Source organism: Hibiscus syriacus, unplaced genomic scaffold (assembly GCF_006381635.1).
Source record: "Hibiscus syriacus cultivar Baekdansim isolate YM2019G1 unplaced genomic scaffold, ASM638163v2 tig00110078_pilon, whole genome shotgun sequence".
Taxonomy (NCBI): domain Eukaryota; kingdom Viridiplantae; phylum Streptophyta; class Magnoliopsida; order Malvales; family Malvaceae; genus Hibiscus; species Hibiscus syriacus.
Window position 1 is genome coordinate 14924 of NW_024062587.1, and position 27802 is coordinate 42725.

General features: G+C 37.8%; 5 protein-coding genes, 1 non-coding gene and 1 pseudogene across 7 annotated transcripts; 4 read left to right on the plus strand and 3 right to left on the minus strand.

The window, feature by feature from the left end:
- The first annotated feature begins 1393 nt into the window (after positions 1-1393).
- On the plus strand, positions 1394-3823 carry LOC120214611 (GDSL esterase/lipase At5g45920-like). Of its 2 annotated transcripts, none has more exons than XM_039212461.1 (6): positions 1394-1478; positions 1551-1760; positions 1892-2116; positions 3052-3119; positions 3205-3369; positions 3545-3823. In XM_039212461.1, exons 2-6 carry the CDS (start codon positions 1662-1664, stop codon positions 3714-3716), a joined length of 729 nt encoding a protein of 242 aa, XP_039068392.1. In that variant the 5' UTR covers positions 1394-1478; positions 1551-1661; the 3' UTR covers positions 3717-3823. The 2 variants fall into 2 exon arrangements, with proteins under 2 accessions (XP_039068392.1, XP_039068393.1); XM_039212462.1 differs by having other exon boundaries at positions 1404-1478; positions 1615-1760.
- A 6008-nt stretch (positions 3824-9831) lies between these two features.
- On the plus strand, positions 9832-11648 carry LOC120214612 (magnesium-chelatase subunit ChlI, chloroplastic-like). The gene is made up of 3 exons (XM_039212463.1): positions 9832-10050; positions 10162-10277; positions 10407-11648. Exons 1-3 carry the CDS (start codon positions 9951-9953, stop codon positions 11457-11459), a joined length of 1269 nt encoding a protein of 422 aa, XP_039068394.1. The 5' UTR covers positions 9832-9950; the 3' UTR covers positions 11460-11648.
- Positions 11633-12734, minus strand: LOC120214613 (nudix hydrolase 15, mitochondrial-like). The gene is made up of 4 exons (XM_039212464.1): positions 12440-12734; positions 12230-12372; positions 12022-12141; positions 11633-11944 (listed from the first exon to the last, which is right to left on the minus strand). Exons 1-4 carry the CDS (start codon positions 12717-12719, stop codon positions 11720-11722), a joined length of 768 nt encoding a protein of 255 aa, XP_039068395.1. The 5' UTR covers positions 12720-12734; the 3' UTR covers positions 11633-11719.
- Positions 12735-13118: 384 nt separating this feature from the next.
- On the minus strand, positions 13119-17102 carry LOC120214614 (protein IQ-DOMAIN 1-like). Its single transcript, XM_039212466.1, has 5 exons — positions 16668-17102; positions 16074-16189; positions 15400-15549; positions 13837-13950; positions 13119-13751 (listed from the first exon to the last, which is right to left on the minus strand). Exons 2-5 carry the CDS (start codon positions 16140-16142, stop codon positions 13374-13376), a joined length of 711 nt encoding a protein of 236 aa, XP_039068397.1. The 5' UTR covers positions 16143-16189; positions 16668-17102; the 3' UTR covers positions 13119-13373.
- A 270-nt stretch (positions 17103-17372) lies between these two features.
- Positions 17373-17446, minus strand: TRNAI-UAU. The gene has a single exon. It is a non-coding gene; the product is annotated as a tRNA-Ile (tRNA).
- Positions 17447-18095: 649 nt separating this feature from the next.
- Positions 18096-18796, plus strand: LOC120214616 (annotated as a pseudogene).
- A 5472-nt stretch (positions 18797-24268) lies between these two features.
- LOC120214620 lies at positions 24269-25346 on the plus strand. Its single transcript, XM_039212470.1, has 2 exons — positions 24269-24520; positions 24648-25346. Exons 1-2 carry the CDS (start codon positions 24269-24271, stop codon positions 25344-25346), a joined length of 951 nt encoding a protein of 316 aa, XP_039068401.1.
- Positions 25347-27802: the final 2456 nt, after the last annotated feature.

Genomic DNA, 27802 nt, shown 5'->3' on the forward strand with positions numbered 1-27802 from the left:
CGTCAGTAACGCCTAATTAAATTTGGATATATCATTGTAAAATTTGGGAGCGAAAGAAAAGGAAATATTCGACTATTTAAACTTTTCGAGAAAAGGTCGTTAGAACTGAACTAAAGATATGGTCTCGATATTTTTAAATAATCGAATATTCTTTATCTTTCTAATGACTTGGTAATTTTAAGTTAAATCTATTTTGTTGCTTTGAATGTTGCAAATTTGCATGTTTGTCGTTTAAAGGGATCATTAATCAAATCAAATTTGAACTTGTGAAATTCGTTGCAAAGAAATTAATTAATCGACTAGGTACCGATTTAGGGCGTTGTGGGGGTGCTAATCCTTCCCCATACGTAATCGACTCCCGAACTCAGATTTTGATAACGCAGACCTCTACTTGTCGTTTTAATTAAAATTAATTTTTATTTAAAATGACAAAATGTTTTTGGGTGCCCAATCACACCCTAATCAAAGATTGGTGGCGACTCCTCGAACCTTATATTTTTATCGTAAAGGAATTTCTAATTTTTCGAAACGAGAGGTTTTCTAAAATTGTATTATTTTTAATTAAAATTCAATCGTAAAGAAAATAATTAAAAATGACGCAGTTTAAAAATCGTTTCGACAAATTCAATTCGATCGGTTAATTCTGCTAAAACTAAATTTTGAACACTCATAATGATGAGGTTTATTTATAAAAATAACAAAAAAAATTAAAAAAATAAGAATCTCAAAAAGTTAATAAGTGATAGAGATAAATTTTAATAATAATTGTAAAGTTTATCTTTAATTATCGATAACTTTAATAAATTTATCTTCTTTTAAATTTTTTTGACATCCTAAAGTTATCGGTAACTATGACTACCAACAAATTTAGTGTCATGAATCAAAATTAAAAAGAAAAATAGACCGATGATACCAAAGATCAAAGTGAAAGAAAAAAAAATATGAATCAATCAAGAAAATAAATATCATAAGAATAACTTAGAGAACATGTATGTTCACATGTTAACACAAACATGAATCCAGCAATAACTACATTTTGTATGTATGTATGAATTTTAATAATTCAACAAAAAATATTAAAATTTATAAAAATTAAGATAGAATCGAGATTTATAAAGAATTGTTCACAAATTTAAGATATCAATTTATTTTAATCCAATAGAAAAGAACCTTATTAAAAATAATTTTATGAAAATAATTTTTTATGATTATTCATCTAAATAAGCGTTATGCTTATGGTGTGAGGCATGGTTGGCCCAGCATAATTATCAGTTCCCCCACCAAAAAGAAAGTGCCATTAAATCTGCTACAGAAACTGATGGACACTAGATAGACCATCAGTGAACCTACATTTATAGACTTGCACCATTCTATACATATCACAACAACAGAACAAAATTTAATATCAAGTCCCAAAAGGCAGTCGTATCAGATTTTAATTCCGGACTTCAGTCTTTTTGGGTTTCAACTAAAAGCTGGTGAGTATTTAATGGATCCCAGCCTTTTCCTCTTCCCTCTTCCCTCTTCTTATTCTTCTTTTTTGGTAACAGATTGAACCCAATTCAGAGTTGGTGGTGAACTTTCTCCTTTATGCACTCTTTGGTTCTTTCTCAGATCTCACAGTGCGAGACTCATTTTGTTCATTGTTTTTGCTCTCAAACATGAGGCCAAAAATCTATCTTTTTGGAGACTCAATCACGGAGTTCTCCTTCGATGAAGGCGGCTGGGGCGCTTCTCTCGCCAACCATTTCTCTCGCAGGGTATGTATATATATACATATTGATTATCAGTTGAGAAACGTCATTTGATGATATTACTGAAATCGTTTGATGGGTTCGGTTGGATGATATTAATGATTTCTTATGTGGGTTTTTTCATTTTTGGTTTACAGCTTGACGTGGTGCTGAGAGGATACAGTGGGTACAACACAAGGTGGGCGTTGAAGGTACTTGATAGGGTTTTTCCTGCGGCCGAAAGCGGTGGTGCATCGCCGCTCGCGGTGACCGTGTTCTTCGGAGCTAACGATGCTTGCCTCCCCGATAGATATGGTGCTTTTCAACACGTGCCAGTTGAAGAGTATAAGCAGAACCTGCACTCCATCGTCTCCTCTCTCAAGGTTACAAAATCCCCACCCCCCTTCCGGCTCCCCGTAATGAAGTTTGGTAAACACATTAAGCACGTTAACTCAAATGGTCAAAAGTCACTGCTTTTCAAGTAACTCTTACGTAGACGAAGAGACAAACTACAAGGGGCCGACCTGTGTAACTTCTTTGTTTTTGTCTATGTTCTCTTTCCCTATGATTTGATTATTAGGATGATAATTTAGGTTATGGTCGGGCGTGGACTTTGGTTTTAGGTTGTCAGTTGAGCATTTCGTCATCGTTTTTGTGGGAGAGGTTGGCCTGTCAATATCTAAAATGCAATTAGATAAGAGTAAATTTAGATTCCACTAAAAAAAGCTTGAATTTTTTTACTTGACATTAAAAAATTTACTCTATTCGTAATTTTACAAATTTAATTAAAAGATTTAGATAGAATTTGAGTTATAAAATATGATTCGAATAACTTAAGTTTTTAATAATTGGTAGATTGATTTTTAAATTCGAGTCGATTTTCTTAATTCAGCATGATATATGTATATTACATGTGAAAAAATATGAAGAAATATATATATATGAATCTCATATATGGTTATAGAAAGACATTTACATTAGAATCTATTAGTGCCATTAATTTATAAATTTAAATAGAAACTCAAACAACTCGACTAACTCTAGGAAATTTTAAAATAAAAGTTTAAATTCTAAATGAACTCATCAACTTCACTAGTTCAAAATAATTTTACTCGAGTGGATCGAATACTCATCCCTAAAGGCAATAGATAGAGTGATAAATATTAGTTTTGTAAGGCCCAGTTTTCCCTGTTATTGTTTACTACTTAGCTTTATGAGTTTGTTATTTCAAATACATTTTCTTATCGTTGATGTATATGCCGGTCCTACTCATATTTTGCCTCTTTCATGATCTTTCGCTTTCTGTTTTGGTGTCTAGAATCGGTGGCCAAAGGCTCTCATTCTCCTAATTACTCCTCCTCCGGTTGACGAAGATGCACGAATTAGGTATTTATATTGATCCGCTTAACCTGCATTGTACATTGCACGTTGTCTTTAAAAGAAAATGAATTTCCTGCATTGATGCTTGCAGGCATCCTTACGTTGAGAATCCATTGGGTTTGCCCGAGAGGACAAACGAATCTGCTGGGTGTTTTGCAAAGGCATGTGTTGAAACTGCTGTGGAATGTGCTATCCCTGTGGTGGATCTTTGGACCAGGATGCAGCAGTATCCTGAGTGGCATAAAGCTTATCTTAGGTATATCTAACGTTAACATCTCGTCATCGAGTACGGATACATGATTTTATGTTAGGATTAAATTTAAAAATTTTAAGGATCAAAATCATATTATCAATCGAAAATAAAGAAAATTCATAAATTATCGAAGCAACATATTCTGTGACTGATATACATGCTGTTTGTGGAACTGCAGTGATGGCTTGCACCTGAGCCAGGAGGGCAACAAGGTTGTGTTCGAGGAAGTGTTGAAGAAGCTAAATGAGGGAGGTTTAAGCCTTGAAATGCTAGAAGTTGATCTCCCACTTTTTGCTGATATTGACCCTGGTGACCCACTTAAGGCATTTCGTCAGTGGTTCAAGATTTAAAAGGGTTGATTATCACTGAATATTTTACTATATATCTGCAGTAATTAACATCTCTTTCTGGTTTCAAGTGGTTTCCTGCTGCTATTGTAGCCTCAGATTCATGATAAAGAATAGCCAAATTATTGATGGCAACTGCATCTGCTTTTGAATCTTATACAACACAAACTGAGTTTATATGTAAACCGAGGGGAAAAACCACCACTATATGGTGTAATGTTATTTGGGGTAAGCTTAAAGTAGGATGAGTAAAGCTCAATTCGATTTAAAAACATAAATAAATTGTTCAAACTTTATTCAACGTTAACAAAAATTGATTCGACTCGTAATTTCATTAGCTCGACTTGAAAAAAAATTCAAAAAAAAGTTGAGTTGTAATATCTTTTAGTAATTAATTGATTTATTTTAAAATTTGAGTCAAATCCCTCTATGATATATGTTTTTTATAGAATTTTTTACATTATATATGTGTATTGCATATAGAATGTTTACCCTTATTCCCATGATTTTTTTAACCTTTGATATTTAATCTATTTATTGATTAATCCAGATCGAGTATTATAAAAACCTATTATGGGATGAATGGGTACTGCAAAAGCCTATTATAGGATGATTGATTACTGCAGAGGCCTATATGGAACAATTCTTCCAAATTAATTTTTTTCTATTCACAACACCATGATTTGAGTCTTTGACATTACTTAAGATACTAGTGTCTCATTCTACTGTATATACTATTGTTGGTACATGGAATCATACTTTAATGTGACAAATCTTTGAGGAGATGACCATCCAAAGAGAATAATAAGATTTATATGTGTTTCGGTTAGGGTTGTAAATTAATTGAGCTTGGTTTAAAGAGTTTACTAAGATTTGAAGAGTATCCATTTCTCTGAATCATCCGACACACCATAGACATCAAAAACAATATGGGGGTGTTTGGTTTGGTAAACAACTTTTTAAAGAGTTTTTAGTTTATTTGAGCATAAATAGCTCATTGGCATTCAAACACTTTATTTTTAGTGTTTGGTTAACACTTTTTTTTTTAAAAGAGATTATTGTGCAAAATAAGATGAAAATGAAAACATTGGAAAATCCAGCGGTTTGAAAGAGTTGTTAGCAAAATAAGATGTTAAATGACATATTTGACCTTATTTTTTACCCATAATTACATCTTTTCCATAAAACCTAATCTAAAGAAAAAGCTTTCATCCTAATATATTTTAGTGAAATTTTATTTTATTATTCTATTTTTAGTTGCAGATTCTCAAATATATTTTAGTTAAGAAAATACAGCAAAACATGAAAGTAAAAAAACATATAGTGTTGATATTTTATACAAAGTTAATAGTATGTATCAATCTCACAAGGTTAATATTTATAAATATTAAATTTAAAAAATATATTCAAATTTTTCAAAAATATTTACTAATTTTGTTAAAGAATTTTTTAATTCCTTGTCAAAAGTATTTTATCTGAATAATTTCACCACAATAAAGATTAAAATATTGTAAAATATATATGTACTTAACAACTAAATATATCATACCCTTCTTTGTCATTTTATCCATATCAGCTATCAGCTAAATTTTATCAAACACTTCTATATAAACAGTTAATCAAATCAGTTTCTCAAATCAACTAATCAAATCAGTTGATTAAATTAGCTACTGGAATCAACTACCAGCTATCATCTATCAGTTGTCTTTCAAATGCCATATGAAAATCAAAGAAGATGCACAATGGATCAGATACAAATGTCTTACAAATACACAGTTCTGATAGCAATTTTATTTGCATTTTGCCGATAACTACATATAACTCTTATGAAAACGACTGCTGATAATGTTGAAATCAGTGATGTCTCGGATCTGGACCACCGGGACTTCGGCGTTTCGACTCGTAGATGTTTTCTGTTCCGGACTCTTCTCTGATCTCTGCATCGAACTGATACACCTTCCCTGAACTAGTGGCAAGGGACAACAATCGAAGAGGCCTTTTTGGATTTACCACATCAATGTTGGGATTAAGAAGGCGACATTCTGGCATTGAAACTGAGTACATTATCAGTATCAAACATGCAAGAAATCGCCGGCTACCCATTTTCTTCCAACCGTTTTAGATACTCAAAAGACTTGTAAGGGGTCCAAGCTGTGAATATTCAGTGCATATAGGCTCAAAAAGCATGACATTATCATCATAAAAGTGTAGTTGATGCACACAATTTTCAGCATTAGATGACTTTGATGGCGGATACATAAACATTTAGTGTAAGTATATATACTAATAATATAATTTTTAAGCATTTAATAGAGCTGACTTGCATTCCTCAACTTTAACTTCCTTTTTCTCGTTATCCACCTTCGAGCATGGAAGAGTCACGTCTTCTCGAGTTCTCCTAAAGACGGAAGTGTAGAAAACTAAACAACCGACTCTCCTGATCGTTTATTTTGTCTTCGGTAGACCAAAGTTTGAGTCATCCAATGTTTTCAGGGTAAAATTTACTAGAGCTAAATGAACCATATTCAAATAATTATTGTAGTTATTTGACTTTTAAAAATGATAAAACAACCATTAAATTTATCAAATTATTATGAAGTTGTTATCAAGTTTTATTAAACTGTTATGAAATAATCATTAAATCTATCGAACTTTACACTTGTTATAACGTCACAATGATTATTTTGTAATAGTTCGATAAATTTTAATGATTATTGTATAATAATTTAATAAATCTAATAATTATTTTATAAACTTTTAAAAGCTTAGTGACTAAAAGGATCATTTTAACATACCTATATATATCTTTATTGCAAGGTTGGAGCATATGTGAAATCCACTATCAAAGTGACTATGCTTACGACACCATCTATTGTTTGTTTACATTATTGAGTGCTTCACCTGTATAGTGTGCCAAGAAAACGATCAAGAATAAACTCTCCCACTCATAGGTTGATAACCAAATCATAGTGAAACCAAATCATTATTTTGATCCTAATGTAAAGATTCTCAATTCAATCTATCCGAATTTAAACTTGATTTAATAAAAAAAATTAATAATCAAACACAGATAGACTTGAATTAAATAAATTCAATTCTAAAAGAAATCTAAATCTACCAACAACCAATTAGTCTAATTAGATAAGACACGAGATCCTTTAAACAATGTCAGAGATTCGAATCTTGAAGTTGTAAATGAAAAAAAAAAATTGGTTAAAAAGATTACCTTAGAATAGGTTTATACAATATCTTATCTGAATCAATAGATTAATAAATCAAAAACCAATGATTAAACCAAAAAAATATGAATCTAAAATAATTAAAATTAAAATTCTTATTTTTGAATAGAATTAAAATTTAAAATATTAAACTTACAACAATTCAACTTAAAAAATAATCAAAATTATAAATTCAAATAACCTGAACTCAACATTACAAATTAAATATTTATAATTTTAACTTAAATAATGATCCAATGACGTGTATATGTATATACTCTAAGTCTGTATATGTAATATAGATTTGAATCCATGATTCAAATGATCCGATCAAAATATATTTATCACTTCTAATTGATCGGATTTAATAAATCTTACAAAATCCAAAGCACCCATATCCTAAAATTTCATTAGGCCTATTTTACATGATCAATCCAATCACTTAGCAGGTTCGAAAACATGAAAAAGGAGAAAGTCCAATCATATTTTTGCTCGGTAGTATGATACAAAAGGTATGATTTCAATTTGAGTTCCAGACATATTATAGCATATTTGGGTATGATGTATGATTTAGAGCCAGGCACTCGTACAAGAAAATAAAAATGAACCCTCAATCAGCTTGATTGAGTAGTTAACACCCTAGTAAAATATATGAATCTGATGTTTGAGCTATCGGAACATATGTACACCAAAGTAGTCTTCTTGCAAATTGGTCCCACCTCGTTTCCAGCTCTTCTCTTTCGAGATTTGGGTTGAGAAACCAAAGTTTGGGAAGAAACAGGAATTGTCGTATCGGATTGAACCTGAGTTGAACAGATTTATGGGAGAATGAGATTGGTAATGTCATGAAGGGGTTTCCTTAACCTCCTTTTCGGAGTGTTGGAGGGTGAAGGTTTTGTGAGAACAAACGTAGGCTTACTGGGGGAGAAAGGAGGGATATTCTCCTTGTTGTCTTTTTTCTAAGGGAGAGAAAACCCATTTGATTTTTGATTGTTAGAGAGGAGGAGGAGGATGGGAGTGAGTGTGGAGAGGTGAAGAGGAGAGATAAGTAATGGTGGATTTTGGAGAGGGGGGAGTGAAAGATTTTCAATTAAAACTTCAAAGCAGTTTTGGGATTTTTACATGTTCTGCAAGCTTTGGTTTCATGGAGGGAATTTTGGTGGGTTGAATCAGGAAAATAATGGTTTTAGAGTTTGGGAATATTTTTAAATGGAGGGAAGGTTGGAGGCGGAATCATTCTTCAAGCTTTTTTTTTTCTTTTTTCAAAGGCTTGAAACTTTTTTTTTGAAAAGAAAAGCTGCCCATTTATTAACCAGAAATAGCATCCTGAATTACAGCATTAGAAACACAGTATGGATAATCATAAGTGAAATCAATGGAAGCAGCAGAGGTAGCAGCCCAAGATGCAAGGTGATCAGCGACCAAATTTGCCGAACGCCGAACATGTGACACCCGGATATGAGGAGCACGAGCAAGGAGCGATCTGGCCTCCTTCAGATGGTAATTGACCACAGAGATATCCGTTGAGTGCTGAAGCAGTTGACGGACAATATTAAGAGCATCACTTTCGACCTCAACATGTGGTAGTCGTAAATCAATAGTAAGCCGAATACCTGCAGTTAGAGCAGCAGCCTCTGTAATGGCGGGATCTCCAAATGCTGTCAAAACCCGAGTGCAGCCAGCAACGATCATACCTTCATTATCACGGATAACCACCCCCCCATAAGCAGATTGGTTGGCAAAGCAAGCGCCGTCAACATTGACCTTGAACACTCCCGGCGGTGGCTTACAAGTTACACCACACAGCATTAATCTGTATGGGTGAAGAGATAACTTTACCCACAGCATTAAGATAGGCATCTTGAAGACTTCGGCTATCAGGCACAATAAACCAGATTGGTAAAAGCTTATGATCATGAAAATACACATTCCGTCGATGCCACACTGAATAAAGCAACACAAGAAGAGAGGCAAACCGGGAAGCGTTAAGAGCATTCATCATAGTGACTAACCAGTGGAGACACGATTGTGCAGGTAACCGTAGAAGGAACAGGGAAAAGCCAGCAGAGCACAATGCAGAATAAGCATCGGGGCAGTCACGGATAGCATGTAAAACCGTTTCATCAACAGCCCCACAAAGACAGCAGCTTCCATCTCCAATCCCAGCAGAAAGTAGACGATGGCCAACTGGGAGAGCCTCATGAGCTAGGCGCCAACAAAATATTTTTACCTTGGGCAACGTTTGAAGACGAGAGAGAGAGAGAGCCATAAACTAGATGAGTGATTAGTCGAATGAAGTGGCTGCATTAACCAGGCATAACCCGACCGAGTGGAATAGAACCCCGATGAATGCCCGCTCCAAATCAAAACATCAGAATGAATCGGGGCTATTGAACATCGCAACACTTGATCAGCATCAGCAGGTAGAAAGATTTGGCGCACTAAAGATTCATCCCAACGTGGAACATCCGGCGGAAGCATAAATTTTGGCTGTTTATCTAATATGTTGAAGTATGAATTAGTTACAATAGTTAGTAATTTGCTGTATGATTAGTTGGATAATTTGCAATTTAATTAGGAGATATATAAATATCAATCATTATAAGTTAATAATTTAATTTTTTTATTCAATCAAATTTCATTTACCTTATTTTAGAATATAATTTAAGATGAATTTTTATATACGACAAGTGATTAAGATTTCTTGTCTTGTATTTTAAGATGAGATTTCACCTTATTCAATTAAATTTTTTGTGATTACGAGATGCCGATTTAAAATCAAAATTGAAGTCATATATAATAATTAACTCTTTTAAAAAAATTGATTTTATTTTTATTTTAACAATATGACAAAAAACTAAGGCAACGAAAGAATGAAAACCTATCTTCTTATCCGCAACCAAAAAAACCAGTAAGAAACAAGTCACGCTCCACGACTCAAACAAATTGCACAACGCTGTAACAGGCAGACGCACAACACTCTTCGTCAAAGAAGACAAAACCACAGTTGCAGGCGTCTATGGCCTCCGTACTTGGAACCTCAACTGCAATCTTAGCTTCTCGGTCTCTCGTTTCTCCTTCATCAAAGCCTGCTTTTCCCTCCATCTCCATCAACCCAGGTACAATTCTCTATCCAGTCAATCCCACCATGTACTTTGCTTTTATCAGTGTATTAGACTTTGGGTATTTTCCATGGACTAAGATTGTACAGCTTTGTTATGGTGGTACAGGCCAGGGTTATGGGAGGAAACTGTACGGAGGGATTGGGATTCAAGGAAGAAACGGTATGCCTCGATTTCATTTTGCAGCAACTAATGTTGCCACTGAAGTTAACCCAGTTGAACAGGTAACTAATTGGCTGTTTTATTTTGAAGAAAATGTTTTTTTTCCCCGTTTCTATGGCATCTTGCGAATTGGGTATTTGAAGAACAGGTGGATATAGATAATAATAGCTTTTGAATTTATGTGAATGAAGGCTCGGAAGATTGCTGCTAAAGAGAGTCAGAGACCAGTATATCCTTTTGCTGCTATAGTAGGACAAGATGAGATGAAACTGTGTCTCTTGTTGAATGTGATTGATCCCAAGATTGGTGGTGTCATGATAATGGGTGATAGGGGAACTGGCAAGTCCACAACTGTTAGGTCCTTGGTCGATTTACTACCCGAAATCAGGGTAGTCTTCGGTGACCCTTATAACTCGGACCCCGAAGATCCAGAAGCGATGGGCATAGAAGTCAGAGAAAAGGTCACAAAAGGAGAGGAGCTGGCTATTACAATGACTAAAATCAACATGGTCGATTTGCCATTAGGTGCTACCGAAGATAGGGTCTGTGGAACCATTGATATTGAGAAAGCCCTCACCGAGGGTGTCAAGGCATTTGAGCCTGGGCTTCTAGCTAAAGCTAATCGGGGGATTCTTTATGTCGATGAAGTTAATCTTTTGGATGACCACTTGGTGGATGTTCTGTTGGATTCTGCTGCGTCGGGATGGAACACAGTTGAGAGGGAAGGCATTTCGATCTCACACCCTGCACGGTTTATTCTGATTGGATCGGGTAATCCAGAGGAGGGTGAGCTTCGACCACAGCTTCTTGATCGATTCGGAATGCATGCTCAAGTCGGGACAGTGAGGGATGCTGAGCTTAGAGTGAAGATTGTGGAGGAGAGAGCCCGGTTCGATAAAAACCCAAAAGAATTCCGTGAATCGTACAAGGCAGAGCAAGAGAAGCTCCAACAGCAGATTGCTTCAGCTAGAAGCAATCTTTCTTCTGTTCAGATCGATCAGGATCTAAAGGTTAAAATTTCCAAGGTTTGTGCTGAGCTGAATGTTGATGGATTGAGAGGAGATATTGTCACTAACCGAGCTGCAAAAGCTCTTGCAGCTCTTAAGGGAAGAGAGAAAGTCACCGCAGAAGATATCGCCACCGTCATCCCCAACTGCTTAAGACACCGTCTTCGCAAGGATCCTTTGGAGTCTATCGACTCTGGTTTACTTGTCATAGAGAAATTCTACGAGGTTTTCGGGTGAGAGATGCATACTAAAGCCCTTTTCTAGACATCATCTTTAGCTGCTTCCAAATTGTTTTGCTATGTTCCTAATCTAACATTAAGAGACATTCAGATCAACGTAGAGTCTTGGTCTAATCTAATCATGTGAAAGAAGAGCAAAATGAAGGAAATACTGCTTTGAATGAACTCTTGTTTAGATTTTCTGCTGGATTATTACTTTTCAATATATGTCCCATTTGGACGTGTATTACATAGATTTGCATTACAATGCAACTTTATTCAATGCATAACAGTAACTTTGTTCCCATCTCTAAGAAATTTGTACTTGGGACTCTGTTCCGGGAAATCCGGTGGTCGCTGGTAGACCACCGAAGCAGCTCGTATCAGAATACGAGCAGTTAAACCCCATATTAAATACTTCTTATCCTCGGTTTCATAGTCAAAGAAGTGAAGAAGATACTTCTCTCCCATCATTTCCCTCTCTTCTGCGATTCGATTTTCATCCTGAACCAAACAAATCATACACTGTTTTAGATAGGGTGAAAACAAGTACAGTACCAGGACGAGATGAAGAGAAAAACCTTAATGAACATCTCCAGTGGAGCATCGAACACATCATCCACTTCAGCGGGATTCGGCTTAGGCTTGAATGCTTTTCGGTCGTGAAGTATGCCAATAACAGGAACAACTCTAAGAAGATGCTGCACAGAAAACCATTAATCTGCAAATAGTTGAAAGCCAAAGCAGAATACAATGTGAATTGCAGGTATAAGATAAATATTTCAATACCTTGGACAAAAATGATTCAAGAACAGTAACAACATTAACAAGTGAAGGGTCCAATCCAATTTCTTCTTTAGCTTCTCTAGTGGCTGTATCGTCGTCGTCCTTGTCCCCTTCCTCTGCTTTCCCACCTGGCAATGAAACTTCCCCTGAAACAAAGTACACGATAAAACCATTTTACTACAACTCAAATCTAGTACACAAATTCAAACTGACCTGAATGAGTAGACATTCTTAAAGCTCTTTTGGTTAGTATGACACGTAAATCCCCGTCATCTCCTTCAAAGAGACATATCAAAACAGCTGCTCTTTTGGGTCTAAACATTTCCGGGTTCTGGACAACTTCTCCGGCTGCTTCCTGGATCATTTGTTCGACGTTGTCATCCAAGGAACTCGTTGGTGCCTTGTAATGACGCAGCTGCTGATCCAAAGCTAAGAGTCTCTGCGATGGGAATGAAGGTGACCCGCTATTCAGAAAAGAAGTTGATGAAGCCATGAATGGAGAAGAGAATGGAGCCAAATTCTGTACCGTACAAATTTGTATGCAGAGGGAAAGGAGCTAAATAATTACCCCTTTTTCTTTTTGAACCAGAATTTTTAAATGAACTTCCTTTATGGTTTAGTAGCCTTTACTCCATTTGTGGAGCTAGAAATGGACGGGGCTAATGATAGCAAGGGGCCTAAAGGAAGCTGGTTGTTGATTATATAATAAAGCTTCAATTAATTATTTGGTTCTAAGCTGTCAATTATAGATTGCATCTTTGAGGTAGTGCTGGAGTTATCCAATATCCATTATGGGGCAGCTCAACTAAAGAAAAAGGCTGGCACGGCAATTCCCGATAGGGTCCAACTCGATTCAACTTCGAAAAAATACTGAGATTTATGTAAAAAATAATTACATCACTACAAAATATAGTGTCCCTTTCCATTATGCATGTGCCAAACAGAAGTTCAAAGGCAATAAAACAAAAATAACAAATAGAAAGAATCACCATTTCTGTTCTCATACAAAGCATACTTTCTTGCTATTATTATCTACAAAGGGCCTAGAAGCAAAAGCATAGTATAAATATATGTACCTTTCCACACCCAACTAAAAGAAAACAAATGTGCTCACTTATGAAACTGAATCGACATTCGAGCTATATATTTAGCTTGCAGCTAAGTGGTTCTCTCTTCTTTTTCGATGCTTTAGCTTTTCAGCTTCAGTGTTCTCTCGACGTGCAGCCGGTTTCTCAGCACCAGGGTAAGACAACCTCCTAGGCTTCACAGTTCCCTTCCCATTGGACAGTGGGGGTTTAGCTGAAAGGGATGCTTTTGGCTTCGGCGAATCTGAGTTTTTACCTGCCTTGCCTGTCTGTTTGTTCTGAGGTTTCTTAGGGGTCGATTTAGGTGTCACCGACGGAGTAGGGAGCCACCTTTCCCATGGCCAAACAGCAATCCATCGTTCCACCCAACTCCAACCCCAATTAGCATTAGCAAGTTTATAACTGCTGATCCCATTATTGATAGATTTGGGAGCCCTCCATTGCAAACAATGCATATCCCATACTGACTGTTAGCATAACTTTCACAAATAAATAAATAAAATACAACCTCTATGGATCGCATACCTGATGGGAGAAGGCATATGCCATGGTTCGTTCCCGCTTAACAGCTGCTGCTTCTTTCGTCTGTATCTTTGTCAGAATTTCTTCCTTTGTGTCTGGGCCACCAGACCATTCTACCTGTCATCCATTTAAGATTAAGCAACAGAGAAAGAAAAGTGAAAAATGCCAGCCTCAGGAAAATTATGAGCTTGCAAATATTACACAAATCGAGGTCTCTATATGATCCTTCGCGAAAGCTGAAGAAGGAAATAGCCCCTAAGATACAGATACATAAAGCTAGCATGCAAGAAATGTGATGCAAATAAAAATCAGAAATAATATAAGCAACAACTAAAGAGAATTAGGAAAAAAATAGACAAATAAATCATTGCAGTCAAAATTCTAGGCCATCATAGATTTAAACCTTCATTAATTGTATTCCAGTATACGTTTAAGATGATTGATTTCTTGTGATTTAGGATTAACAGATTTGAACAAAAGACTCAATCAGAAAATGGTCAGCTGACAGATGATAGCATTAACGAAGCATGCTGTCAAAATCATAGTCCATGCAAGTTCTCATGAGCCAGGGCTCTTGATCTAACATCCAGCTCGTGCATTTTTGCCTCAAGCTTTAGTTGATTAGCTATTTTCTTCTGTCTACGATGGCCTTCAGTTACCATACACATTCGACGAGCTCTTATCTGAGTCTGTATGTTGCTCCAGAAATGTAGATAATCTAATGTTGTTGTAGCTGCTTTTTGATGGAATGCGTTTGGGTTTTAGTCTGTAATCTTACTGTACCTTTCAATTGACGTAAAGTTTTTCTAGCCAGCATCACGAGGAAAAAAATTATTAAACCATTCTACAAAGTTTGTAGTGAACATAATCTTATAGTTATATCTGCAAGTGAATTAAAAGAGAGAGAGAGAACCAAAGACACACTTCCATTATCAACATATAACAGGAATTCAGAAACAAAGGAGATAAGCACATTGTAATGACATCGATTAATTAGCAAATACCATGAGCCTATATTGCTTCTATTTTCTTTTGTCCTGTTCATTAACTCGGCGACTCGGCCATGATCTTAAAAGGGGTCAAACATGAAATTCAATAGATCCCCACTGTTTAAACTCGTAAACAAAACATAGCCAGTACCGAGATGCACTAAAATTTACTAAAAGGCAGGTAAATCTCTTCAGCAATACCTCACATATCACCAACATTCTATTCTCTAACGATAACAGGCAACGGTTACAACTGGAAGAGGTTTTTGAATGTTCTGTGAGGAATTCCGGTAAGACAATTATGCAAGCATAGGATACATACATATAGAAGAGTAACTGCTACATGTGCAGGCATATTGTGATTTATTTTATAGAATGTGCAAATCTGTTACGGAGTAGGTAGTTTTGAGTTAGTTGTGTAGTTAAAATACTGTTGTACAGCTGTATAAGTTGTTAGCATTAGTTAGTGAGCTAAGTACTCTATATATACTTCTTGTATTAAGCAATATTAATTAATAAGTTTTGGAGATATTCTTTCATATCTGTCTGTATCGTATCTTTAACAAAATCGACATACCCTATAAGCCCAGAATGCAGTCTGAATCCGAATTGCTGCTAAATCCTCAATAGGTATACCAAGAGCATTGGCATCTCTACTAATAAACCTTGTTTTTCGCTGGCGTTTCTTACATTTGGAGCCCTTGGATTTTGTAGAAGCTGAAGATCCCTGCACCAGACAAATAAGACCAATTACAAGGCCACAATAAAGCAGTGTTATCTACTCCCTTTATTGTTCCTAACATATCCATGTCCAACACAGGTGCCATTACATTCAGACATAGATATAGAAGTATGATCCTCCAAAAAAGTACTAAAACATTTTAAATTACAACCAAATCCAACACTAGCCGTAAGCCCAGATAACACAAATCAATGATATGATAAACCGAATATAGCAAATGGTATCAGGGAAGGTGCTAGAAGTAACACAAATGGCTGAATAGGAGCTCGACGTCTGCGAGATATAAAAGTAACTAAGCTTCAAAACTTGTCATTCCAATGGTACATAAGAATATGCTTTCCAAAACATTTGGCACTTCGGATGACATTAATCCAAAAGATTCAAACTGCAAATGAATTATTCGAGAAGCAAACTCAGATTTTATTTATAACCTGATAGCAGAGAACGTTGCATAGCTTAGTTTATGATTGTTAAACAAAAACTTCTGAAAGCTGGTAAACGATATGTACCTTCACTTGCTTTGAGCTGTCATCTTTCACTATCTTTATAATTGTCTTCAACACATTTCCAGAACCCATGCTGATAGCAAATCTCTCTATCCAACTGAAAATCAAACGGACAGTATGCAAATATAAGCAGAAACAACAGGAACACAAATAACTCAGTCTAATGTACGAACATGCCAGAATGTTTTGGAAGTTCAGATTTTTTTAGAGCTATGGACACTGATTGATTTGAAAGTTGGAACATTTGTTCATGAAAGTGATTAACTGACCTAACCAGCCAAGCTTCTTTTCACAAATGAACAAGTAGGTACCCAACAAAGTCAACCCATCTATTTGAATAACAAAAACAAGACAGTTGTATCAATCATAAAAATGGAGGAGCAGAGAACAAAAAATCCCATAAACATCAGATTTTTAGAGGGAAAAAATTGTTTCTTCCTCTGATTCTATTCAACAAATACTACTAACGTAAAGACCCCAGATCCCGGCCATCCCTATCAATCCTGGATATCCAAAATGACAATTTTTCCCCAAAAAAAAAAAGAGCAGAATCAATAAGAAAACAAACCAAAAAACATGGATTACAAATGGACATACCAACAAAGCCGTCAAAGCAAAGAAAAAAAGAGATACTTTTAGATGAAGGCAAGCACTGAAAGCAAAGACTTGAGAGAGAGAAAGGTGGTGACAACAACAGTAGATGTTGTAGTAAAGAAGAAGGAAATAAGACAAGGGTTGTTGTGGAATATGGATTGCCATGGCCCAGCACCAGCTTTTCTCCTTTCTTGTTTACAATATTACAACCATTTCCCCATTCCTTCTTGGTCCCAAGGAAATAAAACAAAGAGGAATCATATTAAACGTGTTTTTGAGGGCTCAACAACCGATAATGAAGAGCTGGGAGAGGTTGTCTTAGTGGGTGAGAGTGTTGTTGCAATGGAATATCTAAGTGTTGGAATTGTCTGATGAAACCAGGTTGTGGCCATTAATCATTGTTCAACAGTGTCGAATTGGGGGAGATTGGAAGCAAAATGGATGAGGGTTTTTGTTCTACATGTAATTTTGTTTTTTGGGGTTTTACTTTCAGGTGAGTCTTTGTGGAATACCAACCACTTGTTTTATTGGATAAAATAAATGGTAGATCGGACCTTTGAAATGGTAAATGGGGTTTACAGTTTTGCGCTTTCATCGTTGATGATGTGGGGTTTGATTTGCGTGGTCTATGGGCCGAAAACGAGAGAAAAACAAAATGGTCCCTGCGGAGCAAGAACACGCAACAGAAGAGAGAGGAGGGAAAACCCTTGGTCCCGGCGGGGCTCGAACCCGCGACCTTCGGCTCATAAGACCAACGCTCTAACCAACTGAGCTACGGGACCCGATTGACAATGATAACGAAACTTGATAATTATTACTTATACTTCCTGGAATTTAGTCAATCTAATATTTTTATTTAATTCGAAGACCCACTAATTGCACCATTAAAGGACTTCCATTAAATATAAAAACCATAATATGAGAATGGAAATACAAGAGAAAATCGTCATAGGGGAAAAAGGGAAGTTGTAGCTCAAGTTAGGACTTTACCATTTCAAATGATGGTCATAGTATAAAAATCTATAATATCTTTGTCTTTATATAGAACCTAATGTCAACATATCTAATGAGTTACGTAAAACAAGCGGCATTAGAAAAATTTACACCAAATCCTTGGAAAAATTTTATCTTATGCCATTGAATATCTCTTAATTTATTAGTAGCTAACACCCTTTAATGAGTCATTTATGACATTATTATATGGACAAATCACAAAGAATAATTAATTTGTAGGCAATATCAGCAGTTGTAAAGTCAAACTCAAGATACGGATGAAATTGAAAAGTGTTGAACCCGTGGCTATCTTGCTTTGAAATTTATGTGTTCTTTTAAGGGGAAACGTTTCTTGCATTTCACACTGAGCAAAACCTAAAAACAAAGACGGTTCGTTCTCCGATAAACTGATATATAATAAGGTTCCGCTGATGAGAAACTAAGCCAAAACTATGGGTTCGGAAGATGATGATGATGATCGGACCTTCCGTGTCACCCGCAGGATCATGTTGGCGGCGGTGGGATCATTGGTCGGAGTGGTGATGCTCATGATCTTACTTCATCTCTATGCAAGGTATCTTCTTAGACGTCAAGCTGAACTTTACGGTTCGAGAACCGATCAAATTGCACCTGTCGATGAAATTCGCATCGTCGAATCACCCAAAACGGGGCTCGACCCTTTGGTTATAGCTTCATTGCCGATGTTCACATACGCTGGTCAGGTCAATGAGCCGAAAGAATGCTCGGTTTGTCTGGGGAACATCTCGGAGGAGTCCATTATTAGGCTTTTACCGAATTGTAACCACTTATTTCACGTGCAGTGTATGTATAGATACGTGGCTTGGGTCACATACGACGTGTCCCGTATGTCGCACCGTGGCTGAGTCGATGTTTCAGGCGGAGGATGTCGAGTCAGTCGATAGGGTTCGACCAACGGCTCCTCCGATAGAGGAGCATGCGTCCCATAATGCTGCCCAAGAGGAAAAGGACGGTGGACCATCGGATTCAGGATCAGGATCACGATTTGGTTCCTTCAGATGGATGCTTGGAAGGCAGAGATCATCAAACAGGATTCAAAGCTTTGAAGATCGTCCTATCCCTACTCATTACTAGTATTAGCACAGTGGGACCCATCACAAAGTCCTGTAAATTCCATGCAAATATGTTATTCTAAAGTGGGGAGTGGCGTTGAAAGAAATGGTCGAAGAAACTACTCTGTTCGTGGACAGGTTACTGGAAGGACTACATTGGAAAGTTTTATGGCAAGTGGTAGGTCGATATGGTCGAGCTCTTAGTGTGTTCATATCAAACAGAAGGAGTAGGGGTGGCACGAGATTTGCTTTTGTGAGAGTAGGTTGTAAGGAAGAAGCTGAGAGGTTGATCTAGAAGTTGAATGGACTGACATTATTCGGTAGCAAGATTGCAACGGGCTTGGCAAGATACAAGAAAAAGGGTTTTTTAGGCAAGGTGCTAGGTAGAACATGGAATGGAGGTTTAAGAAGGATATGACATCGGTTGTAGAAAGAAGTTATGGTGACTTATCTAATCAGCAAGGTGTAGGTCGTAAATCTATCATTGGTCACGTTGATGAAGGTGAAGTGTTGAAGCTGAGGAAATGCCTTGTGGGGGTTATGGCCACAGTGTGTAGTGTTGGGAGTATAATAGACAGATTGCAAAAATGGGGGTTGAGCGAGATAAAAGTGCAGCGTTTAGGGGGGAAGGCTTTCTTGCTTACCATCGAGGATGAAGACCTGTGTTTAACCCTTGAAGACATGCATTGGTCATAATTGAGATAAATCTTTGTGGAAGTAGTGTTGTGGACAGAGGATTATAAAATTGAGAAAAGGGTAACGTTTCTCAGGTATTACACTGCATTGCTGGAATGGAACTAACTTGAGAAAGCTTGCTGAACTGTGGGGGGATTATGAAGCTTTTGGTGAGAACCCCATTCATCAAGTGGACTGCGAGAAAGTATCGGTGTTGATATCCACTGCTCAAAAAGCGAAGATTGAATTGGTCGCGGATATTTCGGTGGGGAATTCTAAATTTGGTGTGCGAGTCAGGGAATTTGGTCTGATAGATAGTTCAAGTTTACAGTCCTTCGGGTGTGTAAATTCAAAGAAGAGGGTGGCTGTGGAAGAGAATATTGTTATTGTCAAGGAGGGCGCTCATTCAAGGGGTTCGTCTCCTGTGGGCTCTTCTTCGACCGGCGATGAAGGTGGAAATTCAGCGGAGGAGGCTGCTTTTAATTCAGTGTCGCAGAGAAAAGGTAGTGATGTTCAGATTCAAAAATCATGTGTAGAAGGGAGGTCGAATGGGTCAGATTCTACCCAGACCTCATTGGGGAGCTATTCCGAGAAGAATATGGTGATCTTGTCGTCGAAAAAAGAACGACGAGGGTGTTACTTCTCTAAAGGAGAAAATATTTAATGAGGAGCTCTGTGATATCGATCGGGAAGCATGCAAGAATGATGGGAATAGTGCATTGAAAATTAGAGGCAATGGGCTCAATGTGGGTAGAGGTACAGTTTCTTCTGCAAATAATGATGATATGGATCACGTGCAGTTTCTAGAAGGAGCGAGCGGCTGGGGAGATTTTAAATTGGGTTGCAGGTTCAGTTGAGACTATAGACAAATACAAATTTGTGGGTCCGGCTGATAATGAAAAAGAAATAGCTGATCTTTACAAATCGAGGATTCTTAAGGACATTAAGGATATGGGCTTTGAGGTACTGGCGGGAGAGGATCTTAATAATGGACAAGGCCATGGGAATAATACTTGGGTTTCAGAATATGATGAGTTGTTGAGTGTAAGGCCTGAACAAAATCATCCAGTATTTTCGAAGTCGGCGGGAACTAGCAAAGTTGATATTGAGAAGGCAGTTTTAGGTGATCTCTTTCCAGAATTAAAGCAGTTGGGTAAAATCAAAAAGGTATGGATCTCTATTGAAACTGCAAGATCAAGTTCTGTCGGTTCCTAGTAGAAGCAAAAGGGGATCGAGCGATTAAAAGGCACAAGTTGAAGATAAAAGATCTGGACTCTTCAGAGTTGTCAGGAAGGTCGTTATCTGATTCCGATTTAAAAGAAAGATGGTTGGCTGCGTATAAAGAAGCTAAGGAAACTTTGGCTTTGGGAAAAAGTTTAGGGATCCAAATAATCGGTGATGAGTTAGAGGAGCTGATATTGAGGAGGCAGGCTTGACTTTTAGGAAGGACTTGAGATGAAATCATGGATTGCAAGCAGTGGTCTATGTTGTTATTGCTAGTTCTCTTGAAGGTAGGTGCCCATTCCCTTGTATTTGATAGAGGGTACGATGCTTAAGGGTATTTAGTTTCGTAGTTGGGATCAATTGAAGAGGCTCGAGCTATTCCATCTATGTTGCAGGTGTATTGTTGAGTAGGGAGTTTTTGTTTTGTTTGATGCGTTGTAGTCCTGCTTTCTTGCTGTTTGTTGGTGTTCATGATTTGTGGTTGAGTTCATAATCCATTCTTTGTTGTATTGTGGGATGCAGTATGTTATCAAGGTGTTATGGTTAAGATTGAGTCCAGGGAAGGAGGATCCAAGATAGTGCCTTTGAATGCGGATGTCAAGTGCAGTAGTGGTTTGCGAGTCGAGAATTCATGAATAAGTCATGTAGCTTTCCGTTTCTGTCATGAAAGTGAGACGATATATATTTTGATAAAGGAAGCTAGGATAACATTATAATTGGGCATCGTATTGGGTATTAATCCAAAGCTCTGAGGAAGAAGTAATTTGGGAATTGTACTTTTAGAGGAAGCAATCGGTTCCTTTAGTTGATGGACATTGGGGTAACATTTGTTTTGTGGAGTTGGTGTTTGCATTCTTGGCACTCATTTGGAGATTGGGGTCTTCATTGCCTTTATCTGTTGCATTGAAGAGTTTTGGAAGTTCCAAAGACGTATAAGCTGATTGGTTTGTTGGGTTATCCAAAGTAATGGAGTCTCTGGTCGTTTGTGACTTTTATTCGGATTTCAATATCGATATTGACACCATGGTGTTGGAATATCTTTGGCGAAATTCTTCATCCGGTGATGATTTTTCTATGCATATAGAAGTCAAGTTGAATTGAGGTCCTTTTAGATAAATAAGGGGGTTAGAAAATATTGAATGAGTGAGAGGAAAATATGAGTGAGAGAGTCAAAAACTTAGAGAGAGAAGGAGCGAATGGTCAGTTTATTGTGGGGGAGAAATGGACGATTTTCGTTGATAATCTTAGCAAGAGGGTTACAAGAGGTGAATTAAGGGAAATATTTCAGCATTATGATCAAGTTGTGAGGATTTTCATTCCAAATTTTACTCAGAAACCGAAATACAAGAATTACACTTTCGCGTTTGTCCAGTTTGCAAGTGAGGAAGGGAGGAGGAGGGCTATTCAGGGTGTTAACGGAACTTGGATCGATGGGAAAAAAAGTTTCAGTCGGGTTAGAAAAATATCAGAACAACAGGAATAGAGAAGTTACTGAAGGCAGATCTACGAGGGATGGGCCAATCCCAATAAGGGCGGAGAAAACAAATGGTGAGAAGCAAGCTGGATCTTTGAGAAACCTGAGGGACAGTAGATCATACAAAGAGGTGGTGGAAACGACCAATAGAGAGGATTGCGGAAATGTCAATAAGGAGGATGGTAAAAGGATAACGAAGGCTGCTAATGGGATAAGGAATGTCTGGGAGATGCATATCTCCTCGGAGGATTCGACTTGGGTGAAAAGGTCTTTAACAGGGGTAATCAAGCATTCCTTCGAGCAAGAATTTGTTCAAAAAGCTTTGGCAAGTGAAGGAATTCAGGTAAAAATAGCGAGATGGGGCTATGCATGGAATGCTTGTGTTGTAACCTTTAAATCGATTGAAGACTACTCTGTCACATGGGCAAGAAAACAGGAGGAGATCTGTTATTGGTTTGATTGGCTGGAGCCATTGCTAAACGAGGAAGGAGTTCCATTGGCGTTCTGTCTCGTGGAATTGATGGGATTACCGTTATTATGCTGGAATGTAGAGTTCTTGGAGAAACTTGTGCAGAAATGGGGAAAGTTCATTGGCATCTTGGATTCTTCAAAGAATAGGTCAGATTTATCGTCAGCAAGAGTTTTGATCAGGGTCGCCAGTCCGTTTGATGTCCCTGAAATGGTCACAATAGGGTCTTACGGCAGATCTTTCAAGGTCAAAGCCATACTGGGATCGGTATTTTTAAAACCGGAGGAGTTTTCCGGGGGGATTGATGGTGAAAATTCAAATTACGGGTACAGTGAAAATCATTTTCCCGAGGAAGAGTGCGGCCGCCGTCTGACTTTGGAACAAGTTGAAAATTTTAAGTCTTCTGAAGACTCTATGCTGAAGAAAGATAACTGGCAGGATCAGGAGCAGAGGAGTAGGTTGCAAAAGGGGGTTGGGGAGCAGCTTTTACCAAAAAAGTCAAATATGAATATTTTAGACGTTGGGTTGTCAGATTTGCGGGAAAAGGAAAATATCCTGCTGGGGAGCATGCTGGACTTGGTCTAAGGGAAGAATTGGGCCTAGACTCTCAAGCCCAAGATTGTAACAGCTTTATTTCTGAATCAAGCATGAAGATTATATGTCCTCCAGGGCCTGCGTATAATCTGAAATGGATTGCCGAAGGGTCCAAAAGCAGATTTATTCCCCAATTAAACAGGGAATGGATCAAGTCAAATGAAGAATCGATAAAGGATGTAGTGGCCTTGGACAATGAGGTTACGAACGCAAAAGGAGTGGAGGAGGAAAAGGCTGATGTTTCAATTAAAACTGTTGGAACTCAACCAATGGAAGTACGAAAGGGGACGTTTCCTAATGGTCAGAGGAGCTGGAGTCCGTTGGTTTATTTTGTCCAGAAGTTTGGCTTTGACGAGTGTTCCGGTGGGAAGAGGGTATAGAGGAACTTGTAATAGAGTATATAGAAGATCAAAAGATAGAAAATTCTGGTATGATCCAAAGATAGAAGAAGAGCTGTTGCGGCCAGCTGAGGTACTGCACCATAATAGAAAAGCTTCCAATCCTTTATTGACCACCCAACCGCTCCCAACTTTAGAGGAAGATGGAATAATTAGCGACGATGAGGAAGGAGGTCCTTTTAAAAGTGTAGTAGGAGACTTGGACCAGCATTCAGGGAGCAGGGTAGTGCCTCGATCAGATTGCCAGTCTAGAGCAGTTATAAGGAAAGAGAGTAGGCGACAGAGAAGGATTTTGACTAGGGAAGCTTTGGAGGTGGCTAGTTTACACACAGTTTCTTCTCCCTCCTTTTCGATGTTTTTGGAAGAAGCGGTGGCTACGTGGGAGGTTAGTAAGTTGTTGGGGATCTCATTTAAAGAAGGCAAGAAGGAGTTTTTAGATAAAATTATTGATCTTGAGGAAGGATTGGGGGATAGTAGGAATTGTTGAAATAAGGGGGTGTGCTATTGTGCTTTTTTGAGTTGAATTTCTTGGGATATTTGTTATATTTATGAGTAACATTAATATTATTTCGTGGAACATAAGGGGGTTGGGGAAGAAGGAAAAAACAAGAGCTGTAGCTAAATTAGTCAGGAAAAATAAGCCGAGCATTTTACTTATTCAAGAAACAAAGCTAGAAAACTGTTCTATGGCACTAAGGAGAAGGGTAGGGGGTTGTCTTCTCGAGGGATGTATCTTTTCTCCAGCTGTTGGGTCTGCAGGGGGTTTGCTGGTAATGTGGAATGATAATGAATTTAAAGTGTCCAGTAGTTACCTAAGTAGCAGGATCATTGCAATATTTGGGAAGTTTAAGAATGTTGTTGAGGAGTGTGTGATTATTAATATTTATGGTCCCTCCACTGAATCTGAAAAGGATGAATTTTTACAGGGAATTACTGGAGTTTGTTTCAGCCCAATCGAATCTACTTTGTATTGGGGGGGACTTTAATACATATCTTGATCCGGACGAGAAGATGGGAAGGTCTCAAAACTGGCATTCTGTTGATATATTTAGGAATTTTCTGCAGCAAACCAATCTAATTGATCTTCCGTTGGTGGGGGGAACTTTTACTTGGTGTAACAACAGGGAAGAATCAACCTGGGTTAGGCTTGACAGGTTCTTAATTTCTGGTAATTTTTTGACCTGCTGTCCGAACGTAGTTCAAAGGCTACTGCCTAGGTCCATATCAGATCATAATCCGGTGTCATTGGAGGATTCGTATGTAGACTGGGGTCCTAAACCATTCAGATTTTACAATTATTTACTAGAGGAAGAAGGCTTCGAGGATTTGGTTAAATCTTCAATGGTTGACTTGATGGAAAGGAATAATAGAAGGGGTATCCTCAGTATTTTACAGGGAACTAAAAAGTCAATCAGAAACTGGTCAAGCAGGAAATTTAATGGGATTTCAGACTCTATCGAAACTTTAGAAGGGCGAATTAATGAGGTAGAATTGAAGGCACAAGGTAGCAATCTTTCTCCGCAAGAGTGGGAACAGGTGAAGCAGTCTAGATCGAATCTCTGGAGGTTGTACAGGATTGAAGAAAGCGTTTGGTTTCAAAGAGCAAGAACGAGATGGATCAAAGGAGGGGACAGAAATACTAGATTTTTCCACTTGTGTGCACTAAACAGAAACAGGAGAAATGCAATTACTAGTCTGAAGATTAATGGGACTGTAGTTTCAGACCCGTCTCTGATCAAGACTCACATTTCTGATTTTTTTTAAGACAGCTTTTAATTCCATTTCTACAATGGAAGTGGAGAACTTATTTCTGGATTTTTCTAAACTGTCAAGGGAACAATCTACAAAAATAGAGGAGAAGTTTTCAGAACAGGAAGTTTGGCAAGCTATAGCATCCTCGGACAGTTCTAAATCTCCTGGTCCGGATGGCTTTACAATGGGTTTCTTCAAGAAATGCTGGCCAGTTTTAAAGGAGCAAGTACTGGAATTTTTCAACGATTTTTATTTCGGAAGGATGTGGGAGCATGGAGTAAATCACGCCTTTATTACCCTAATTCCGAAAATTTTAAATCCGGAAAGTGTTGAAGACTATCGACCAATTAGCCTTGTAGGAAGTTTGTATAAGATCCTATCAAAAGTTCTATCCAAGAGACTTAGCAGCTGTGTTGGTGACATTATTAGCCCTTTCCAGTTTGCGTTTATACCAGGGAGACAATTGTTGGATTGTGCATTTGTTGCAAATGAAGGGATCGATTATTGGAGAAAACAAGGTCTACAAGGGGTTGTTTTCAAAGTTGACTTTCGCAGAGCATATGATTCTGTTGAATGGCCGATTTTGAACAGAGCAATGAAGGAGATGGGCTTTGGTACAAGATGGTGTTCGTGGATCTCACAGTGTATCTCCTCTGCTTCGGTTTCGGTTCTGGTGAACGGTTCCCCTTCGGAAGAGTTTACTATGGCTAAAGGACTAAGACAAGGTTGTAGTCTCTCTCCGCTCTTATTTAATATTGTAGGTGAGTTGCTGCATTTGATGCTAGACAAAGCAGTTGATAAAGGACTTTTCCAAGGTTTTGTGATTGGGAATTCTGTGGATTCACTTCGGTTATCTCATCTTCAATTTGCCGACGATCTCATCATTTTTGCCAAGCTTCACTTACTCAGATTAAAAATGTCAAAAGGGTGCTGAGGATTTTCAGTATTATGGCGGGGTTGCATCTAAACTTAAAGAAGAGTAAACTGTATGGTGTCAACGTTGATGAGGATATTTATCAGACTGGGCAGTGGAAGTGGGCTGCTCTGTTGATCGTTTTCCCGTAGATTATTTGGGTCTTCCAATCGGTGCTAAGAAGAATTCTGAAGCTTTATGGGATCCTGTCCTTAAAAATTTCAATTCAAAACTAGCGGGGTGGAAAGCTTCTTCTCTGTCCTTGGCTGGCAGGACAGTTCTATTAAAGTCAGTGTTGACTTCACTGCCAACATTTTTCCTATCTTTCTTTAAAATGCCTTGCAAAGTTGGGAATAAATTAAACTCCTTAATGGCCAGATTTTTATGGGGTGACAGTGTGGAAAAAAGGAAGATCCACTGGGTTAGTTGGGATACAGTTTGCAAACCAATGAACAGTGGTGGCCTTGGGGTTCTTGACTTGAATATTTCTAATCGGGCATTATTGGGGAAATGGGTGTGGAAGTTCGCAAATGAAAAGGATTCCATCTGGAAAAAAGTGCTATGTAGTAAGCATAATATTAGTAGTAATACTATGTCTATTAGTAAGGTCATTTCTCCAAAATCTTCTTGGAATTTGAGAAGTATTGCTAATAATTTTTGAAGAATGATTCGGCGGGTGAGTGTCTTAGATCTTTTTCGAAGTTGCAAGTAGGCAATGGTAAGTCCATATCTTTTGGACTGATCCATGGGTGGATGGGGTTCCCTTAAAATTCTTTTCCCTAGAATTTTGCACTATCAACTAACAAATGGGGTAGGGTTGCTGATTTCGGAAGCTTTGAGTTGAATGGTTGGCAGTGGAACATTAATACTAGGAGGAATTGTTTGATTGGGAATTGGAACAATGGTTGGATCTGATGATGAAATTAAAGGAAATAAAACTCACTGATTCGGTTGAAGATTTTCTCTCTTGGTCAGCAAGTGGTGATGGGTTATTCTCAGTGAAATCGTGCAGGAAAGCTCTTGGTAAGGAAGTTGGGGGTATTGAGTTGTGGTCAAAAGGGGTGTGGTTGGGTTTGTCTCCGCCTCGCGTAGAAGCCTTCCTATGGCAGTTAGCTCATCAGAAGGTTGCAGTTAAAATGGAGTTAGTTAAAAGAGGAATGTCCTTAGAAGAAGATGTACTCTGTCCTTTTTGCAAGGAACATGAGGAAACTGTGCAACACTTATTCATTTCGTGTTTTGTAGTTTGGGAACTATGGAATAAACTGGCAAGCTTCTGGGACTTGTCTATTGTGCTACCACAGGACCCTCCTTCCTTATTTAATTCGTGGGGGAGTTTGAGGTTGAATTCATTGATTTGGAAGTTTATCCCGGGAGTCGTTTTTGGTCTATTTGGAAAGCAAGGAATGCGATTGTGTTGAAGGATTAAACCTGATAGGCTGTCTCTCTTTTTCCTTGTGAGATTTAGGTTATCTAAATGGTTCCTAGCCAAGTATCCTAAATTCCCTATTCAGGAAGATCTGCTAATTGGGGATCCATCACTAGCTGATGGTATTTC

Excerpts from the sequence above, each read along its gene's own strand:
- LOC120214611 (XM_039212461.1), top strand. The coding sequence starts at position 1,662 with ATGAGGCCAAAAATCTATCTTTTTGGAGACTCAATCACGGAGTTCTCC. Across the intron at positions 1,761-1,891 it reads CCAACCATTTCTCTCGCAGG|CTTGACGTGGTGCTGAGAGG; the intron begins GTATGTATATAT and ends TTTGGTTTACAG. Across the intron at positions 3,120-3,204 it reads GACGAAGATGCACGAATTAG|GCATCCTTACGTTGAGAATC; the intron begins GTATTTATATTG and ends TGATGCTTGCAG.
- LOC120214612 (XM_039212463.1), top strand. The coding sequence starts at position 9,951 with ATGGCCTCCGTACTTGGAACCTCAACTGCAATCTTAGCTTCTCGGTCT. Across the intron at positions 10,051-10,161 it reads CTCCATCTCCATCAACCCAG|GCCAGGGTTATGGGAGGAAA; the intron begins GTACAATTCTCT and ends ATGGTGGTACAG. Across the intron at positions 10,278-10,406 it reads AAGTTAACCCAGTTGAACAG|GCTCGGAAGATTGCTGCTAA; the intron begins GTAACTAATTGG and ends ATGTGAATGAAG.
- LOC120214613 (XM_039212464.1), bottom strand. The coding sequence starts at position 12,719 with ATGGCTTCATCAACTTCTTTTCTGAATAGCGGGTCACCTTCATTCCCA. Across the intron at positions 12,142-12,229 it reads TTGAATCATTTTTGTCCAAG|CATCTTCTTAGAGTTGTTCC; the intron begins GTATTGAAATAT and ends TTTTCTGTGCAG. Across the intron at positions 11,945-12,021 it reads CACTGGAGATGTTCATTAAG|GATGAAAATCGAATCGCAGA; the intron begins GTTTTTCTCTTC and ends TGTTTGGTTCAG.
- LOC120214614 (XM_039212466.1), bottom strand. The coding sequence starts at position 16,142 with ATGGGTTCTGGAAATGTGTTGAAGACAATTATAAAGATAGTGAAAGAT. Across the intron at positions 13,951-15,399 it reads CTGCATTCTGGGCTTATAGG|GTAGAATGGTCTGGTGGCCC; the intron begins GTATGTCGATTT and ends AATGGATGACAG. Across the intron at positions 13,752-13,836 it reads CATATGCCTTCTCCCATCAG|TGGAGGGCTCCCAAATCTAT; the intron begins GTATGCGATCCA and ends CATTGTTTGCAA.
- LOC120214620 (XM_039212470.1), top strand. The coding sequence starts at position 24,269 with ATGGCACTAAGGAGAAGGGTAGGGGGTTGTCTTCTCGAGGGATGTATC. Across the intron at positions 24,521-24,647 it reads TTTTACAGGGAATTACTGGA|CAAACCAATCTAATTGATCT; the intron begins GTTTGTTTCAGC and ends AATTTTCTGCAG.